Source organism: Vavraia culicis (genome assembly GCF_000192795.1).
Source record: "Vavraia culicis subsp. floridensis unplaced genomic scaffold supercont1.42, whole genome shotgun sequence".
Classification (NCBI taxonomy): domain Eukaryota; kingdom Fungi; phylum Microsporidia; family Pleistophoridae; genus Vavraia; species Vavraia culicis.
In genome coordinates this window covers 22,487-43,973 of record NW_007360645.1, presented here as the reverse complement: position 1 = coordinate 43,973, position 21,487 = coordinate 22,487, and the positions used below count along the sequence as shown (strand labels likewise).

General features: G+C 39.7%; 5 protein-coding genes across 5 annotated transcripts; 2 read left to right on the top strand and 3 right to left on the bottom strand.

The window, feature by feature from the left end:
- Window positions 1-2,532: 2,532 nt before the first annotated feature.
- Window positions 2,533-3,410, top strand: VCUG_02078 (uncharacterized protein). The gene has a single exon (XM_008076900.1). The coding sequence runs from the start codon at window positions 2,574-2,576 to the stop codon at window positions 3,339-3,341; it is 768 nt and encodes a 255-aa protein (XP_008075091.1). The 5' UTR covers window positions 2,533-2,573; the 3' UTR covers window positions 3,342-3,410.
- A 3,084-nt stretch (window positions 3,411-6,494) lies between these two features.
- VCUG_02077 (uncharacterized protein) lies at window positions 6,495-6,877 on the bottom strand (the record flags this gene model as incomplete). The annotated part of the gene is made up of 1 exon (XM_008076899.1): window positions 6,495-6,877. A coding segment is annotated over one exon (316 nt), but the record flags the coding sequence as incomplete, so codon positions are not given.
- Window positions 6,878-12,225: 5,348 nt separating this feature from the next.
- On the top strand, window positions 12,226-18,037 carry VCUG_02076 (uncharacterized protein; the record flags this gene model as incomplete). The annotated part of the gene is made up of 1 exon (XM_008076898.1): window positions 12,226-18,037. Exon 1 carries the CDS (start codon window positions 12,245-12,247, stop codon window positions 18,035-18,037), a length of 5,793 nt encoding a protein of 1,930 aa, XP_008075089.1. The 5' UTR covers window positions 12,226-12,244.
- A 136-nt stretch (window positions 18,038-18,173) lies between these two features.
- VCUG_02075 (uncharacterized protein) lies at window positions 18,174-19,187 on the bottom strand. The gene has a single exon (XM_008076897.1). The coding sequence runs from the start codon at window positions 19,027-19,029 to the stop codon at window positions 18,568-18,570; it is 462 nt and encodes a 153-aa protein (XP_008075088.1). The 5' UTR covers window positions 19,030-19,187; the 3' UTR covers window positions 18,174-18,567.
- Window positions 19,188-19,219: 32 nt separating this feature from the next.
- On the bottom strand, window positions 19,220-20,880 carry VCUG_02074 (uncharacterized protein). Its single transcript, XM_008076896.1, has one exon. The coding sequence runs from the start codon at window positions 20,793-20,795 to the stop codon at window positions 19,347-19,349; it is 1,449 nt and encodes a 482-aa protein (XP_008075087.1). The 5' UTR covers window positions 20,796-20,880; the 3' UTR covers window positions 19,220-19,346.
- Between the last annotated feature and the right edge of the window lie 607 nt (window positions 20,881-21,487).

The following is a 21,487-nucleotide window of genomic DNA, read 5'->3' as shown; positions in this document are numbered from 1 at the left end:
TCAAATCATTTCTTGTTGACACTGGGTAAACATAAACTTCGGATGTTAGGATTCGCAAAACAGTTAGAATGAAGTGCACGGCATTTCAAAGCACATTGTAGCACAGATGAAGGGACAATGCTCCTTTCTAATTCATTACTTGTTATCTCATAGTGAAGAAGAAATACCTGTGCCTCAAACGCCCCATGGTGTATCACACTTCTTTTTTTACCATCAATGCAAAGCATCTCTACCAGCTGTTTGTCTTTTGCCGTCTATTGCTGCATGAACGCCTGCTAAATACGCTCTGCTGGCTGCAATAATGAAAAGGCCTACCCGTTCAGCCATTCGATTTCATTATAGTAACGCAATCGGTTCAATGTTCAGATCATTGTAACACAATCACTTAGATACGTATGTGTCCTTATTCGAATAACACGAATGATGATAATACAGGACTTGATATATGTCAATTACAGGAGTTTTATTCGATCAAATTATGATGCTTCTCGTGAGTAAACAAGTGGAACATCTAGTTTTTACCATACCGGAACAGTCTAAAAAATATTTTACAAACGTATCAACACACTGATGCGGTAAAACATAACTATTTCAGCTTATCCGCTCCTATTGTTGTCAATATCTAGTATCGGGATCATGTGATTCTCAAATTCCATTGGTAGAAATGCAGATGGTTGCAGGTGTCTAAATAGGTAAAAATTGTAATGTGTGACATCGAAGATTCAAACTACTGATTAAAGGTGGCGTTCCTGTTGCGGTCGTAGAAAACGTTGAACATTTTTAACGAATTTATTCATTGTCACTTGTACCATTTTATACATAAGTTACTTCAAATATTTTTCGAGACTTAAAACCAAACACAAAGCATCATCCCACTGCTTCAAAGCTATTGCGTTTTGTTACTTGCAGAAAATCATACCTCGCATGTTATAGATAAGTTAAAATTCGATTATGAAGAATTGATTTTAAAGGCAAGAATGAAATATAAGGCGTATATAGTGACTGTTACTATGCTAAAAAACATCCTGTAATCACAAATTTAAGATTGCATTATCACTTTAACTGAAGCACGCTATTGATATCCTACGTATCGAGGCGGACAAAACTGCACTACATCGCTACATTTGAAATATTTATTTCTCTCGAATGGCATGGGGGTACACATTTTCACCTGATCAATTTATACATTTTTTACAAAAACACTCAATAAAGAAAAAATACTAAACTCTTCGATACAAGGAATGTTTAATAACCTAATACTTAAATTAGCACTTTTATTTTTGGAAATATTACGTCCGTGCATCAGAGTCGCTAATATGCAGCCACTGGAAGATTTATCTGCAAAATGAACACGATATTATGCCAATACTACATGGTTTCTGATGAGTATGTCTGTATATCAACATTTTGTTGCTTTTTCTTTTTCTCGCTCACTTTCCTTTTTGGTATTTTTGTAAAAAAATATTTTAATTTAATTGTTTAGAGCAGCAACTCCGAACTAAACCGTTTAACAGTATTGAACGAAAATACACAAACCAAATATACCATTAACTTTCATTTCAATCCATGCTGTACCTGATGAACACATGTAATTCAACGTAATATTAGTTGTTCATATTTGATTAAACCATTTAAATGCTGTGGTTTATGAAGTTGTTCTGCTCGCAATGCTGTTTGTTCTCTAGCCACCTAAGTTATTACTCACAAAAATCACTTACATTTTTTAATTTATCTTTTCCATTAATGTGCAATTTTCTAAATTATTTGCTCCTCTTCCCGTATATAAAAAATCATTCTTATCACATCAATAAACGTGTGACATGTTTCAACAAACCGGTAGTTACGTGTACCAGAAATGATATGAATACGAATATTGCGTAAACAATTCGGTAAAATTACCAAAATAGTATTTCCTATCGCAGAAACGTAAATAAGACAGCCTCGCTGTCCCGGTGAATGTATCTCCCATTCCTTATAATACTCTATTTACTACATAAAATTTTTATCTAGTATAGTATATAAAAAGAAAATTGATAAAAGTTTTTATTTAACCATTTATTTGATAAAGGAAAGTGTGATACTACAAAGGAACACTTAATAAAAACAATGGAACCGGCTTGGTGATTCAGTATAACAAATAATAGTTTTTGAGTGCTTTTCATGAATACGATACGCACCGTAAATAAATATGATGTCAAATACTGTCATGAAAAACGATAGCTGCATAAGCATTTGTCAATTCTATCCGTTTTACCGCTTTTATTTCCCTAGCAGGATTATTAGAGCACAACAGCTTTGTTTCGCCGTATTTTACGGTAAATGCCGATTACCGAGCGCATTTGAAGTACAGTCAATAATTTTTAATTTATATTTTATAGTAAATAAGCCGGAATCAATCGCTACACCCGTTAAAATGATGGCGGAAACGAGTGAATACCATTGGTACGTTCTTAAAAGAAATAATTAATCAAAAATAATTTGATAAGGACTCCTTAATGATCACTCTTATATCTGCCAATAAGAGGAATATCCTTTCCCTTTTAAGATAGATTTTTGCACCCCAAAAGAGAATAATGAACGATAGGAAGAAGAGATACTCTGACGAAAACGAGGAAGAGATGGCGTATACGAACGAGAATGGTGTGTCTGATTACCAATACCAGAATGAAAGTATGCCAAGTAGTTATCAGTACTATCAAAACATGAGATATGATGATCGCTATCCAAACTCTTATCAGGATGATTATAACTACCGGTACAACACATATCATGAGCCGCCGAGGCATTTCGATCCACGATACGAGCCGCGCAACATGCACTACAACCAGGAATACAACCAACCTGCCTATGAGCGACCGGCTGGAATGGCTGCGCACGAGTTCCCGAAAACAAGAATTGAGGAAGAAAATATGGAAATTGAACATGTGGCCAAAAAGAAGGCAACGAAAAGCGGAAGAAAGAAAATTAAGATGGCCTACATTGAGGGCAAGAACAAGAGAAGCGTAACATTCTCGAAAAGAAAGAAGGGAATCATGAAGAAGGCGTATGAACTGAACATGCTGACAAAGTCGCAGATTCTACTTCTTGTGGCATCCGAGAGCGGGCATGTATACACGTTTGCAACCCCAAAACTTAAGCCGATAATTTCTAAGCATGAGAATTTAATACAACAGTGCCTCAATGCTCCCAATACACCGGACAAGTCAAAGTTTATACCAGATATGGATGAGAATGGGGCTATCCACGACAGTGAAAGGCATCCGTATGTAAACAGGCAGGACTACTATGACGGAGGATACGACTCTAATGGAAGGGATTATGATATGAATGAGAGAAAATAAGCTTTTAAATTTAATTAAACACTATTAGCACGAACATGTACACATCGTTGTAATGGTGTGAATTGTTACGGGTTAGCGAGTAAAGCCATTTTTTATGGTTACAAGAGTAGAATATGCATTTAGGTTTTTCTGTCGGTACAAAGCTTTCTCTGGCGTTTTTTGAGATATAAATGTATTTTTGATTTTTTAGAATGGCCAAAGAGTATCATTGCTTTTGACTTAATTCAAAAAAAAATAATTTATCAGTGCTTTTTGACTCCATCGAAATTGAAGAAAATTTATCATCATTTGTGAATTCATTTATTTTAGACACTTTTTCAATTTTTACCGGACTCTTATCAAATCGTTTTCGTTTATTTATTAATTAAAAACGTTCAAAAAAATTATAAAGAGCGAAAATTGGTGTAGACGATTGAATTGAACTGTACTTTAACGTACCAAGTCTGTGATATTGCGGTAAAAAGTGCATTTAATCATAATAAATATCCTTTGTCTAAGCGACAGGTTTAGTTATCTTTACGGTAAAGTTGCTATATTCATACGATTACCAAGTACCACTGGCGCTTATGTTTCAATACAAACTTTAACCAGAATGTGCAGTATGAACTTACAAACTGTAGGCTCTCCACGTGTTTTTGAGCTGATACATGTTCTTTTGAACGACATAGAGAAACTTTAGTATTTGATCTAGAAATTGGCCTGCATGATAGGTCTGTTGTTATAAGTTGAATTGGTTCAACGTACTTTTGTGCTTCGATTTGGAAAGATGGTAAAGCATCACGATTCGGATAAAACTATTTGATACACCATCACTTGTGGTGTTGTATGACGGGTTGATACACCGATGGGAAGAATAAACGGAATGATGTTTAGTCTATTTATCGGTTGTTCGTGATCAAGATTGGTAAATGAACACTAAATACGGTTGGTTAATGTAAAGGAGCCGTATACAGAGATAATATATGGTTAGAGGTTACGATTAAATATTCCATATAAGAATTGATACCGCGCTAGAAGATCGAATCTGCAATTTCTACGTAGCGATGCCATTTCTAAATGCTTTTTGTTAGGAAATACTCCAGTCGCGCTCTGATACAATTCATAAAGGGGAATGTGCATGTAAAACCATCGATTCGGCTGATAATGTAGTAGCTATTTAGCAAAATAATACCTGATCAGCACTGACTATCGAAAATTTAACCGAGAGCATGAGCTGCGGCAGTTGATAATATTTCTCCGTTTACCGGTCATTCCAAACCATTAGAAGCTATCATTGATATCATGCTATGATTTGTTTATCATAACTGTCTGTTCTAGTATATTATATCAGCTCTTATCATGCGCTTGCTCTACGTCATGTTCAGTTTTCACCTCCACTCGATCAATCAAATTGATTTTTCATACAACGCATACACCGTTTTGTCCTACATGGTTAGTTCATTTGGTTTGTTACAGCAATAACATTCTGAACAGAGAAATGCGCGTATGTCGTAAGTGTGGTCAAGTCAGAGTTACAAACTACATTTGAAACGTGAAAATATATTGTCTCCCGATAAATTTTGACATCAAATATTTCATAACTTGGTTCAAATGAATGAATTGCTCCGTAAGCTTTTGCGAGAAGAAGGACGAGAAATACTTCAAATGGATCTGGCACAACTGTAGCAGTTTAAGTTGGCCATACAAACGTATGAGGCGTATTGTGGAAATATTGTCAATGCATTCTATTGAATATTTATTAAGGTGGATGAAACTTTGCTCACAAAAAACGACTCTTGGGAATATGTTTACTAACTTTCTCCTACTATGATCCAAAAAACACGTTGATTTGGCTCGCTATATGAAAAACTGAAGAAACTACTTACAAATATGCAAATGAAACAGCTACTTTCACCAATCACAAATAGAGATCTATTTCGGATGTCAAACAAAATTATTTGAGTACTTTCGACGGATGTTGACCATTTTGTCTGTTTTTGATGTAGGCATTTAGAGGAGTGATGCGATGAGTAATTCAACATTATAGTTTTTATAGCGAGAGTCGTAGTATAGCGGGATTTACAATGCGTATACAGCCAGGTATCTGTTGATACTCGCACCCTTGATCACATGTGATTGATTGCAAATCATTTTCAGTATTGAAGACTTGCAGTCAACCCGACTGTGACAATTTAACGATTTAAAACACTATATGCTGTCTTTCTAGTCATAAAAAAGGCACTCAGTCACTGGTCATACTCTCCTAAGTCGATTTAAATCCACCACTTACTATAAAAGTAGAGAAAAATATGAAGTAACTAGCCAGAAAAGAATAGACAGCAGCAGTGCAGAGATAAACAATATGTCAAATTTCTTTATCACGCGTCAAAGCGGCAACTGCTGCGTTTATTGAATTTATTTGGTTGCATGTGGCACTTTTATTTATGTGGTGTTTAAAGCTGAGCTATTCTTTAATGTGGTTATACGTAAAATAGTGGTGATACTTCTCTCTATACGATTAGATGATACTGTTTAAGAGGCAAGTATTTGTTTATTTAGTAACATGGTTACTGCCCTGGACTCGTCTGCTGTTACATTCTGTAGATTCTACTACATAAGATACGACATTGCCATATGAATATGTGTGTTCACGAATGTATGACGGGTGAATAGATCACGATCATGACAGTTTAATTGAAAAAATAACACGTCAAATTATCAACTAATGCTATTCGTTTAAAAACAGGAATAGATACACTTAGGATCAGTGATTGCTAAGGCTAACGCGGTATGTTCAACCTAAAATGCAAATTTGTTCCGTTTTGACTGTGAAAAGTGTGGTGCCATTTTTCTGAGTGCAATCGTAAAAACAAGGAATGCTGGTTAAACGCTCAGTAAAATGTCTCCTTCCACATCTACCTGTAATTAGCAGCTGATACAATTATTCCTGCTGCTATGGATAGAAATTGAATTTTAGCTGAAAAATTTGTTCTCTAATATAAAACCTGTCACACGCATGGATTATACACGTTATGCGACGAAATAACGGCTGGTATCCATGGTGTATATCATCTCATATTAAAACTTCCCAATTCGAATAAAACACGATCCACTTGAACTGCCAACACACATTTGGTGTTATCCCAACAGCTATCAACAAATGTAATGAAATAGTACGTCTAACTGATACTTTATTTATCACGGTGCCATCTTATCTACGGTTCGCACATCTCCCCTAGGATTATACGCTTCCATACTTATCGGTAAACAACTTCATATCACCGTACAGTACAGCATTGGCATAGTCCCGATAAACAGTGTTCATGTCCAATCTCTGTTCGCTACTTCCACACCAGATAACCACAACCCCACTTTCAGATCGGTAATAGTCTACGAAGTTTGAACCAATTTCAAATGATACCAACTTGCTATTGAAGTATTTCTTGGCAACCTCGTTAAGGGAATGTATCAAATTGGAAAATATGGGTGAGCTCTCGTACGAACAGGAACCTCTTTGAAAAATTATCGTATCTTTGTTTTTTAGTATCAGGTTCATTTCGGGGTGCAGGGGCTGTGCTAGCCGAATCCATAAGAAGTCAGTGGGTTGCAAATTAATTCGTTACTTCTCAAGGAAATTGCATTCATAGTTGCGTGCATCGGAATAGCACACTGAGCTACGCACTGATTTAGAAAAAACTTGGGCATAGTCAAACCCTAATGTATTGCATTACCACTTGTAACATCGCAAGTCTTTTAATTATTATATAATGACCAGCAGAATGGCAAAGAGAATAAGTATTGTTCCGAGGCGTACCAGCCGTGTTACTTTCGGGTCTAAAACGTGATCTGAGTGTGCTATAATATTTTGTAAATGTGCTTTTATTTAAAATTACGACAGTGTCCTGTTATTATTTCTATTACCGAGCATGTGTCCTGTTATTCTTTCTATTACCGAGCATGTGTCCTGTTATTCTTTCTATTACTGAGCATTCCCTGGTAAAGGTTCAGGAATTGCATCATTCTATTTATTTTAATGAGCATTACAATATCTCAATACATGACTTATATTCGCCATATTAATCAGCGATTTGTCTTGATTCTCGTTCGTTACTCCATAGTGGTAATATATGCAAGAAATAACGGATTACCGTATTTTTGATCACAACAAATAAAAGAATTTATAGCACCAAGAATAAAAGAGTTAAACTGCTCAGTATGATTGTTACGCAGAGGAGAAAAGAATTATTTTCTTCGCTTGTGCAACAACGGGTTCATGGCTACTACTTTTATTCTTATGGTTGGTTTGAGCACTAACTAACAAAACAATGAACACTTGAATAGACAATGAGCTGTTTTATCGCGCATAGGATCGATTCTTTCCTAAGATGACTGTTGCAGCTGGCCGGTCTAAAAGGATAGGTGTATTAGGAGATAAATGCTTACACGAGAAAAATGTTATACAAAAAAATATGGCGAAAGTGTACGATGATATGGAAGAAAAGATAAAAATAATTTGGAAAACGTTCACGATGAGCTAGGGATGATAAATAACTTTATGCTAATAATTGGAAAGAGAAATGAGATATTTAGTGTGATTCTGTTCATTGTTCAGGCATTAATGAGTAATCACAAGACAAGCAATTGAGGTGGTACTATGACAGGTATGGAACAGAGTTGAGGCTTATGCATTATTTCTAGCATTTATGGCGGGTTAAATCGGAGAAAGATCATTATTGTGGTGGTAAGTGCTTTTTTGTAGCTGTTCAAATTATTATTATTACATGCCAACAGTAGATGAGTTTTCCCCTTTGAAAAATAATTAAAATGGAATCTGCCTGCGGGAAAGATCGCAAACAACACCGCTGAGAACGATAATAATGATATTTGAAGATAAAAAGAAATGCCGTTGTTACCTTTTCAATGTGACACTTCCTGCCACTTATACTTGTAGAACGAAGCGAAGATCTTTAACTACGTGTATAGATGCTCTTTATATTCTCCATTACATACTTTCACCCGTCGCCCACCTACTTAAAGAGTTTTCTTCAGATCCACAGTCGTATCTCTCTACAGCACCAATAATTATCTGTTTCATCAACATAAAGATATGCTATAACACGTTTCTAGAATAAATTCATCCATTTTACTGCTCCAACTTTTGTTCCATTTTCCCAACATAATATTAGATATATTTGCCATATTTGTTAAAGCCTATATAAAGAATATTCTCCATATTTGTAAAACTCTCCTTTTCGTGGAAGCTTCTTCCCTATGCAAATCACTCTTCACTATGCACAATCCATTGGATTTAGCCGTAAGTTATTATCAGATTGGCGGACCAGTTGTATTATACGCAGGGATGGTCCAAAAGACCACATAATTAAGTAAAAATATGGCAATTTATTTCCTATTTTTGTGCGTTCGTATACCTGGCCAGTCCCACTTTCCAGGAAATAAAAGATGGCTCTAATGCCATGATTATGACGGAGTAATCGATATGAAAGGGAAGAAATGTCTATCAAACTCATTTCTTGGCCTACTAACATGTGTTGAACCTCCAATTACGAGTACCTAAGGATACACTCAAACGTGAGGATCTGTGCCCGCATAGTTCATCACCTGAAAAGTGCTGAAATTGATTACCAATTGCACACATGGCACTTAACAAAGCGAAGCATCAGCATTTTTAATGTTTTATTTCATCAAAAGCTATTGGTTCGGTCACAGTGTATGCCTGTTCTTCATTGTAAATATGCTGTACATTAAGGCATGCTAGCATTTTACATTCCTCAGCACATGTTCTATTGTAGCTGCATGCTTTGTTTCTTGCCACCGAAGACCGAAGATCTTTTTTTGTAAAAGTCTGTCGCAAGATCTTTCTCATATCTCACCATGTCTGTTTTAAACGCCATGTTACGGCAATACCGAGCACTCCGCAGTTAAGGTACTATCGGAATCGTATTTACAGCAGAGTTTCGTGATTAGGACCTGCTCATTCAAGATGTGCTTTGTGAATAGTGGTAAACTAGTTATTTTATCGATGGCACATGAAAAGTGCCATTGCTACTCATAACCTCGCCGTATAGATCATCAAATGATGCGAGCCTGCAATTATTCTTCGTGCTGAGTGCATTTTCTTTGCTCATTTTGACAACTACAATTCCTTCTTATCATGATTTTTGTGACATACAAAAAATTATGAAAATCTTAAATACTGAGACAACGCTCTTTCCCTTTGCACGAAATACAAATCTGCCTTCTTCCCAATGTTGCGCTCTTTCGCGTATACCAACGAAACGAGGACAAAAATGCTTAGTCGTATCGCACAAATTACGTCCTTCCATGTCTGCACGCAATATAATCCATAACTAGAATAGCTGCACTGCTAACTTGATCTTGTGGCACATGTCTGCACGCAATCTTCCCGTTCTGCGATGATAATATTTCAAATTTATTCCCTTATGTACCATTGAGGTGCAATAGGAGCGTGAGATAGATTTATTTGGCCATGGCAGACTATAAAAGTGTGTCATGTAGGATCTGTGGTGCAAGAAGATGAGTAAACGTATTTTTAATGAAAAACCGCGTGGATGGCGGATAGAGCAACAATAGCCATAAGGGATGTGGCAAACACCATTGTAAAATGGTAATGATCGGTTCACGCAAATATTTTTAACAATCTTGGTTAAAAATGGTAGAGCGTATTTTAGTAAAAAAATGATGATTGACATGACTCTCAGGAGATACCGCTGGTTGCTGGTGCATCATAACGTAAGATCGAGCTAATACTGTGGACCACGAACCTTCACGTTTATGATAGAAATAAATAAACTGTGCCAACATCGGCCGAAGAAGAGGACTAGCAGGTCAGCACACCGCAACAGCACAAGTAAGCTCAAAGTGCTCCTTAATTTATGTCTTTCAGGCACGAATTGAGCCAACTCGGAGCTCCTTCTGTTCATCCACCCTTCCATTCCAAACCAATAAATTTGCGATCAGCGTTCTACCGTACAATCACGGCAATTCAATTCATTCGTGTTATTTCGTTTAAATCGCGAACACCCTGTCGGTACCTGTGCCAGCATTAAATGAAGCTTCTTCCCACAGCACATTCACTTAAACAATTCATGATTCATGCAAATCAAACCTTTACTATGAAGGATGCCTTAACGCACGTACACCAAGCAACAAATCTGTTTTTGATACGGATGGTTTATTTTGTATGCCAGAACAATAAAGTGGTTTAGTTAAGTTCTGCCCGTGTCAAATACGATTAACTGGATCGCTATTTTGCACAAGAACCGTTCTTATCCCATCCCTTAAGAAACGCTCATGCTGTGCAGCCGCTCCAAGTTCTTTTGTTCAGCTGTTTAAATAAACAATAAATTTGCCTGCCATGTCGGTCAACACGTAAACGCTCTGTGCTGTGAAACACACGTATCACACTCTGCAGGCACTTACCTTGTCGACATGCGCACAAGTGCGGTGATCACCTGCGCATCAACAAAAATACGTCACAATGTGCATTCTTTTCATGTGGACCATCGATACATAGCTTCATGCCGTAAATACCGATGTATTTGTTGCTTTTTATGCATACTTTCGAATAAAATACGTATTTGTAAAACTTGCTGTTCCGGCTTTTCGCTTTTTTGGCACTACTCGTGTTTACTGCATTACAATTTGGCTCTATCGGTCGCAGTACATCCTGTACAGCCATCAGAATGTCTTGTAGTGATGAAAAGCCGAAATAGAATTGCACTGTACATGACATATTCACAAATAAAGCGCATTTTATACTAAAGATCCCTTAATCACCTCTTTTCCGCTAAGGTACCATACCAAAATATTTAATTTTAGTATTTGTGTTATGCGCACGTTCCTTTTTATTCTTAGCTTCATCCTTTTTTATGCAGCCCAACTTTACACTAAAAATGTAAAATTCAATTTTTAGGAATAAACTGAACATGTGTTAGTCATCCTTTCCCTATGGCGCACCACGATGTAGCACAGGAATCAAGCAATGTGTGGCGAGAAAAGTACCCTTTAGACTTTAGAGTACAAAAATACTTTCTAGGCACTGTTCGGCCGTAAAGCCCTTCTTCTCGTGTACACGGCTATGCCCTACCATAAGCGAACCTAAGAGAGTAAAAGGCATCTAAAATGAGCACTTTCCTCATTTCCGTACTATCCGAATATGAATGTTATTCCATGCCCATGAATTATATTTACGTGTTCATGCCACCATCAAAGTTACAGACACTTTCCTATGCCAATCATGAATATTTTCATTAAAAATTGGCAGCTCTAACTTATGCATAGTATCAAAATCATATTTATCTTCGGTTTCAAAAATTTTTGTATTAGCCGATACGAACTTCGTTCAAGGTTCGCAAGATAGACGCGGAGGGTGGCAAATACGGCGTGGTAAACGATAACATTCGTAAATGTGATCTGTGTACCATTCTGATGAAAGTACAAGCACAGCATCAATGCACGTGTGATAATTAAATTACCTTCTACGATAAATGGCTAGGCACGTACCTGCAGCGCTTATTCTGTGCACTGCGCCGTGATATGGGCGAGCCGTGCCCACGAGCACCAATTCTGCGCATGAGCAAACAAAGTTATTACTTTATGCATATCGCGTGTACTACCTGTCATCGTACACATTGCAGGAACGCATTCAAGCAAGTATTTAAATTACGACTTTTTTGGCAATGCATTAATGTGTCGTCATCTTTATTTATTTTTTGCTAGGCCCATTTATCCTTTTATAGACATTGATGTGCTCCAGAGCACTGACAGCAAGCACTCCATCCAATTGTTCTCAAACTCGTTTCCATCATCATTCTGTTTCTCATTCGTTCGCTTTCTCTTCCAATAATTTTTATAAAACAAAATAAAAAAAAGATCCCGTCCTCATGATATCGATTGAAGACAGAAAGTCAGTAAAGATAAAGTTGTACAATGTGTTGAGTCGGTCGCCGTGCTTCAGCGAGCATGAAAAGAGTGAAATGCTGAGATTATGTGGTGCGGTAGAGGAGGAGTGTTTTAGTACCAGCGATAGCGTGGAAGGATATTTAAAGTGCATAAACGAAAGAATAAGCATGTATGCCAGGTCTGGTGGGCGCATGGCAGGAATGAACGAGAGCAACGGCATGCACGCCAATGAGCGCAGGGCAGGAATGAACGAGAGCAACGGCATGCACGCCAATGAGCGCAGGGCAGGAATGAACGAGAGCAATGGCATGCACGCCAATGAGCGCAGGGCAGGAATGAACGAGAGCAACGGCATGCACACGAAAGGCACTCATCTTTCTCCATCAACATATCAATCAAAAACAGCCCAGTTCAGCAGTCGATACCACGACGCATTCAACACTGTTAATGCGAACAGCAATCAAAAGGTAACTGGACGCATAAACGGGCATTATCCTAGCACTGCCATTAACGGCGCTCTTTACGGTACGAATACTCATCGTTCCCTTAATGTCCCCTACAACTACGCGCACCCTTCCTTCGACCATGCTGCTCCTAATCAAATAGCACCTAACACAGATACTGGCAAACGGGCTGAGGTTAATACAAATTATACGCACAAATTGAACGGAATGGATTTTGGGCCAAGAAGCCAGGGAGAGGATAAATACGCTGAGAAACATCGGTACGAAGGGGGAATTGCCGTTGGCGGAGCATCTGGTCTCTACAATGCCAGCTCGCGTATAAATTATCATTCTTACGGGCATGCAAAGCAAGAGAGAAGCTCAAGTGTGCATGGCACTAATAATGGGTCTGAAAAGTACGGGAACCGGAATAACGGCCCAGACTCACAGAGCGGTGACAACAGGGATGTAGAGCAATACAGTGTGTATAGTGATCGTATCAGGAGCGGAGCAGAAATTCACTCGTACGGCACATCGTCGAGGAGCAATGACAAGAACGGTTTTGCAGAAAAGATGCTCGGCACCAAAAGCAAAGGCTACCAAAATCACAGCAAGGAGCACAAAAACACGGAAAGTCTCAAAAATAATGCATTGTTTGGGCCGAATGGACTTGGCGGTACACGAGGGCAGTGTGCCACTGTTTCAAGTTATGATAGTACATCACGAGGTTCTGGTCCAAAGGGTTTTAGTGGATCAATAGGACGTAACTCCTTCGTTTCAAAGCCTTACGCCGTACATACGGATAGTTTTGCCGCGAATAGTCATTACAACCGGACTATGTCCTCTGATGGTGCCATGCAAGGTCACTCTAATCAGATCGTGCAGCCTAGGGGAGACACAATAAACGATCAGCCCAATCAAGCTGTGCAACTCGATGATATTGCGGCAAAACATCGTGTCAATCAAACCGCATGCTTCAACAATCCGTTCCCGTTTTTCGTGGAGAACGCTTCGCTCTCCAACAAAGGCAAGGCAAAAAGCCAGTTCTCACCTCCTCAGGATGTGCCTACGGAACAGCACCAATTCTCTGATGGTGCCGTTTTGTTTCAAAAGCAATCACCGAACAATTTAAAAACGGGTAAAGCGAAAAACAAACAAACAGAAAAAATGAGCACTGAGAAAAAAATGACAACAAGCACAGCGCTGAGCAACGATGTTGAGAGACAAGATGAAACACACCAGGATGCAGCGGGTAATGCATACTCTGGTCGGCATCCTAGCACGTACGATCCTTTGCATTTTTCTTCTATGCATGCTGATGTCTTCGGAAGTGACAGCGTGATTAAACAAAAAAAGGAAAATGAAAAAAATTGTGTGACCCCAGGAACGATGCAAGACGATGCACACCGTCAAATGAACGATTCCAACTATCACCACAACAGACAGCCAGCCGATGGCATGTATCTTGCTGGTGCGCAGGGCACTTACAATCCTGTTCAAATCAAGAATATCAATGCGTTGAAGCGGAATGATAAAATTGCAGGCGATATGCAGAGTTTGAACTACAACAGTGCATACGCGAGCATGGACTACCAGAAATATGCGTACACCAACATAAGAAATGCTTATTTGGATGTGAATCATGCAACATATGAAAATAAAAATTATAAAGGCAGAACAGGATGCATGAACAGCAAAACGGACAGAACAATGCCCGTGACTTACAGCAAGAATAACGGTCATTCCGGTGCTGTGCACGAAGAGCTGGGCAGACCCGTTGTCAGCACGAATTATGATGCTGTAAGTAGGATGAGCGTGAATAGTGAGATAGCAGCCCCGTATGGTACGGGTGCTAACGTGCAGGGAACACTGGGGATGACGGCCTACCCAAACAACAGTGCTCAACAACCACGCAGAATACAGCAAAACGAAAATGTTGAGCCGATGGGCAACATGGCATACATCCATGATGGCTTGAACAATCAAAGTTTTGGTACTGGTTTTAAGAATGCAACAGGTGGTGGTACAACGTACCAGGACAACCGCACAAATAATGGTTATGCGGGCAGTTCTGTCTACTTCGGTTCCTCAACCGGTGCCGCTCAGCAGTACGTGCGCAAAAATGCAGACATCTCACAGAAGAGCAGCGCTGCAGCTCAAACGATGAGCAGGAACCAAGTGATGTTCCATCAGAACGTGTCCTATCAACGCCAGGGTGTTTATCCACAGACACTGCATCACAACAATTATACTGTGAGCAACTCCTATCAGAACCAGAACAGAGACGTATATCCTAATGGTGGGGGTCTCCCATCACGTACTGCAGGTCTAGCGGAACGGATGTTTCATATGCATGGTACGTACCAGAACGGCCAAAAGATGGGAGTTCAACACAGCGAAAATATGCCACGAGGAACGAACACAACATCTCCTTGGAACGGTTACAACGGCAATAGGCAAGTAAATAGGATGAGTGCAGCTGCTACACCGAGTGTGTACAACACGGCTGGCCAACAGGCAAATAGGACGAGCACCGTTGTTGCACCAGATGTGTACAACACGGCTGGCCAACAGGCAAATAGGACGAGCACCGTTGTTGCACCAGATGTGTATGATATGATCAATAAACAGGCGCTGGGCACGTCCCTGCATCAAAGCAGCAGAAACAAGGAAGCGGTCAGAGACCCACCGTTTAAGAACTACCCGAGCACCGATGTCTTTCATAACAACACGCATTTGAACGTTACGAGTGGTAGCACGCCACGCATGTCTGGTAATGCAGGTGGTATGAGTATGAAGCAGAGGGACTATTTGGATAGGAGTACATGCAACTCTGTGCTGCAGAGCACCTACTACGATGCACAATTAAATAACAGTCGAGGTACGAATGGCATGAACCAGTACATGAACAGCGTGCAGGCATTTGGTTCGGAGCACTTTACGAGCAATGCGGACCACATGAGCGGTGTACGTACGGACAATGCGGAGAGTGGCAAAAATGCTGACCGTTTCGTCTCACCAGGCGGTCCCGAGCGCATGGCCAACGGCATGAACAGTGCAGGCCGTTTCGTCTCACCGGGTAGTTTTAAACGTGCAGCAAACAGCACCGGTCAGTACACCTTCGTGAATAAAACGTATGCTGCTGTTAACGAGCGTGATGTCAACCAAGCAGCAAATCAGTGCACATCCATTGATGGTACGAAGAGCGGTCCACCCGCTGCTCAACAATTTATTGATAACACGGGTGTGCTCAGAATCAGGAACACTAACGAACAACCACCTAGGAACAGCCTCAAGACCATTACTGATAGCATTTTGAACGGTGCTTTTGTCAATACCAGGATGAGAACCAACAACACATCTACAGACCTTAATACATTGAATGGCAGTGTATCGGGCACGAATGAGCGAAAGGGGTTAGCTGCTACAAAGCACATGGGCAATGGTAGTGTAGAACGCACAGGTGCTAACCATGTGTCTCCAACCATTGAACGTACCCAGGAAGAAATGATAAAGAGGATCAGAATGGAACGTACGATTGGTGAGGGGAGTGTCCTTGGCAACGTGGAAATGATGGGATACCCTAAATCGCAGCGAGTGATAAGCGGCAAGGAGAGTAGCAGTGTCGAGTACATCAAGAGAATGAGTGGCAACCCTTTCTATCCTGCAGGTGTAAACGTTTCTTCCCGTGCAGGACCGTATGATAGACCGATCAACAGGTACGATAATTCGTTCAATCCGAGAGTCACGGAATGGCCTGGTAATAGGAACGTTAATATGAACTTATGTTCATTGAAGGAGTTGGAAAGTGGAAAGATACTGCGCAATAGCAGCATAAATCAGGGTAGAAAGAACAGGTTAGACGAGGAGGATGGTGATCGTGTCAATGGTGCTGCGAACAGTGCCGAACATGGTAGTAATGCTGATAAAAGTGCGTGTAGCGATGCGGATACAAATCAGCGGAGTGATATAGACAGGAGTGGTAAGGGTGAACCAGATCGTGTAGAAGTGGATACCATGGTTAGTAACACGAGAAGAGATACGAACAGGAATGGTGCGGTCTGTAGTACAGGAAGGGATGCTACCAAGAATAGTTCGGTTAATGATACAAGGGGTGCTGCAGGCAGGAATAGCACGGGCAATGGCGTATCACTCAGCAACGTACCGATTAGGAATGCTTTACGATGCGGTACACAGAATAACAGCGTATCGATAGGTAACGTGCCAATTAGCAGTGTACCAAGTGCTGGTAATTACTATAACGGCCATAACACGTACAGCGGTACAGGTGGCCACAATGGCATTAATGCTAATTTTTATGGTAACTATCAGCACAATGCAGCGGAAAAGAGGAGCAGACCGGCCGGTGACAGTGTTTCTAATGATGAGAGTGTTCTTGATAGGTACAGGCAGCTAGGCATTGCTGTTGAACAGCCCAAGGAATGTAATGTACCATCGTATGATGCAACAGAGGAAATGGCTAGCAAACGTGTTAGAGTAGAAGTTAAGGAGCTGAGCACGGATGATATGATTAAGAAATTGATTATGGATATAAAGGGCGTGAAGGGCAGGTCAGAACTAACGGATATAGTAGAAAAATTGAAAGTGTATTTTGACGATAGAAAAGCGGAGAAAGAGGGTATTCGGCTGATTAGGGAAACAGGCACTGATAGGGATGGCGGTGGGGTACTGAGTAAGCTTGGCGATGAAAATGTGTGTAAAGACAGCAATGGGGGTGTGAATAGCACTGGTGCGAAGAACGGCACTAGCACTGGTGCAAAGAGTATCAATCATGAGGATAATGGTGGTAAAGACGCTTTGTCTGGGAAACATAGCGGACAAACTGGGAATGATCTGCGCGGTGGTAAAATAAGTGACGGGGAGGTGAGCAGCAACGAGCAAGGCTTACATAACTCAACGGAAGAGGATGATGCATCACACGGTACCGGCCATATCAATTTTTGTACCTTGAACAGAGGAGAGGATAAAAACAAGTTTGAAGAATTTATGTATTTCCTAAAGGAAGCACAGTCTGTATTTATAGCATACGATGAGAAGATCAAGCAGGACCTGACATATAGAAAGTACAAGGAGATAAGCAAGTTGGTGACAGAAAGCAACTCAGAGCAGGAGATAGAATATTTTCGAGAGGTAATAGATCATTTAAAGCAGAGTGTAGAGAAGACCCTAGAGGAGCACGGACAGACCACCGACTTTAGCTATGCCTGTTGGATCAATAACTCGATTGCCAAGTTCAACAAGAGATTGAAGAAGGATCACTCGTTCTGTATTGAATTGGGGAAGAGTTTTAGTAAGGTGTTAAATTTGTAGATTGTTGTAGGATAGATCGTGTCTATTTTTGTACACACATAGCGAGGTATGTGTTATAAATAAATAACAAAGTAGGAATCGTTGCTGTAGGAGATGATTTATTGATGTAAGGCATCACTTTCTCGGCAGCTACTAATCGTGTTTTATGAGCGGTGTAATTCAAACGTATTATTCTGTGTTTACATGAGTGGTAGTATTTTAACAGGTATTAACAGTGATTTGAGTGTTGTTAGGTCTTGGTGGTATGAATACAATAAAATTACTGTGCTTGTATTAACGTATTCATTTATTGAAGTGCTCATTCTTACTGGTGATGTAATGTGTTACGAGTAGCATTACCACGACCAAATTGTACCGGTATGTCCTACCTTATCGCACGCACTCATCAATCAAAACACTCCCTATTAGCACTGCCAATATTTTCTATCCCAGCAGGACACCGTTCATGTTATTTTTCAGATAAATTGGTACTGTTGATTTACCTACTCACCAATTCACACATCTACTCCTACACCCTTACCTTACCATTTTTACACCTCGTGCACCAAATCATCGCTCATTTCTTCCTCCTCCCTGTCCGATACACTGCCCCACCTCTCATTACCACTCTTAAACGCATACTCTCCCCCATCATTCATCACAAACTCATCCGCACTCTTAAACCGTTCAAACGTAACCACACACCCTCTCCCCTTCCTTCCCACCACACACTCTCCATACTTACTCGCACGATCATACGCCATTCTCTCATCACTCTCCTTCACGTACACCCGTGCCTTGCTCTTGAGAATGAATGTAACGGCATGATTGTTAAGCGTTGTGTTGGTGAGCACTTTACGGGTGTATAAGGCGTGTTGGGGTGCTTTGTACGTGATTGTTATTTTGTTGGTTGAGTGTGATACGGTGCATGGGTAGAACAAGGAGAAGTGTTGTTTGATGAGGGACAGCGGCACAAATGGTACATGCTTTATGGTTAGGATGTTGGTCGGCATTGAGGGTTACTAAGGGGGTGGGGAATAAAAGTTGGTTTGTTGAAATGGGCTAGGAGGAAAGAGGAGGATGTGAGAGATGTATTAAGATGGAGATTATTACTCCTCTTCACTCCTCTTCATTCTCCTTCACTCCCCTTCATTCTCCTTCACTCCCCTTCATTCTCATTCATTCTCTTTCATTCCCCTTCATTCCCCTTCATCCTCCTTCATTCCCTTTCATTCCCTTTCATTCCCCTTCATTCCCCTTCTTTCCCCTTCATTATCTTCCTAACTACCACAAATACTACCATATAAATCATTACCAGCAGTACAATCCCTCATTCAATCCGTTCTATCCTCTTCAAAATATTCTTATCATACTCTTCCTTGCTTATCCTCAGCTTACCGAATTCCAATTCCTTAATAAAAGAAAGCGCAGACTCAAACACAGTAAGATAATACTCAGTTTCTGAGTTTGACAGAAATGGTCGTACATAGCACTCACACGGCCGTACATACACACGTATTCCTTGGAGATGAGTGCACGTATTTGGTGCACCGTTACACGGCAGGTACGTACTCCTCCTGTACTCTTTGACAATCCCCGCTGTCACACACAAATCCTTAACTCTGCTCTTGATAACCACGTAGATCAGAACGGTGAGCAGCCGTTCTATTCCGTTTTTACAGCCCACCATTGCGTACGCATCCTTGATCGTTTTTATGATCACGTTCAGTTTCTCCGTTACGGAGTGTTTATGCGTTATCGTTCTGAAGTACGTGATTATTTGGTCGTTGGTGAATGGCTGTATTTCTAGGTGGTGCTCTTCTATGAATCCGTACAGTTCTATTTTGTTGTTGATCAGGGTGTTATCATCCTTACGTATTTTTATGACTGGTCGTATCGGTGTGGTATTGAATGCGTAACTAAAGTGATGAGAACCTTCTTGCTTGTTTATGCGTTTTTCTTTCTTTTTATACTTTTTTTCCTTGCTACTCTTTTCCTTGCTATATCTACCATTCTTATCTTCGTTATTCTTGTCCAGGTCATCGCTCTTTTCCTCTTTCTTATTCCCGTACTTAATCCTATCACTGTCTTTTATCTTATACTTGTCTTTTACTTTTATTTTTCCTTCTCTCTCTTTTTTTACCGTTCCCTTATCAAACTGTTCACTTCTTTTTTTCTTTATCTCTCCACTCCTCTCTCCACTCCTCTCTCCACTCTTCTCTCCACTCCTCTCTCCACTCCTCTCTCCACTCCTCTCTCCACTCCTCTCTCCACTCCTCTCTCCACTCCTCTCTCCACTCCTCTCTCCACTCCTCTCTCCACTCCTCTCTCCACTCCTCTCTCCACTCCTCTCTCCACTCCTCTCTCCACTCCTCTCTCCACTCCTCTCCCCATCCTCTTCAACACCCCAAAGGTACTTCTCAACATAAAACACTCCCACATCACAGCATACCTCACCTGTAATCCTCAAATAATCATAAAACCGTGCCAAAGTGTTCCGGTGCGTGTTACTCGGTAAAGCTCCAAAACCATCCACAAACTCACGAATAGTAGTGTTAAGCGTTCCTTCACCACGCATAGCATGCATCAGCTGTTTCATACACGTATTATTGCACGTACCAGTGCGTGGTGCTGTATCGTTTTGTATGTTGGATAGTGTGGTAATGGATGATACACTGGTTGGGATAGAGCTGTCTGATTTGTTGTTAGGTGCGTTATTTTGGTCTATTACTATTTTTAGCTCGCTTTGTTGATCCGGTAGGTGGTTGTTGGTTGCCATTCTTTTGTTTATTTTTATGTAGCATGGTGATTTATAGTATTGGTGATCTTAGAGTGGTAGGACATTTAATATTTTTAATGTTTTTTATATTGTTAGTGCTTTTAATGTTTTTTATATTGTTAGTGCTTTTAATGTTTTTTATATTGTTAGTATTTCTACCATTCTATCTTTTACCATTTTTAAGTTCGAACCGCCCTAAAGCAGAGTAATATAACAATTAATAAAATGGTGTAATAATCAACAATTAATAATTTTTAATATTAAAAATTAATTACACGTGGATTAAACGATAATACATTTTGTAATTAAAAATAATTTAGTTAAACATGGAAAGTACTAGAAATGAAGTATTGAGTGATAAAGTGAAGTATTACGCAATTATTACGTATTAACACGTAATAACATTCCATTTATGTTGTGTTTGATCATGTCATCTACCGCTGTGATATTATCGTATTTAAAGCAATAGCAATTGTAAATTTATTACCTACACATGTCATGTAATACGTGCCGTATTGTAAGGAAATATAAAATGGTAATAATGGGAAATAAAGCAAAAAGGAAATAACCAAATATGAAATGTGCACGAATAAGCAGCAGTACAGGTGTTAGTAATAATATTTGGTATTTAATATTGGTAGTAGTAATAATAATTGTATTAGTATTTAATACTGGTACTATTATTAATATTT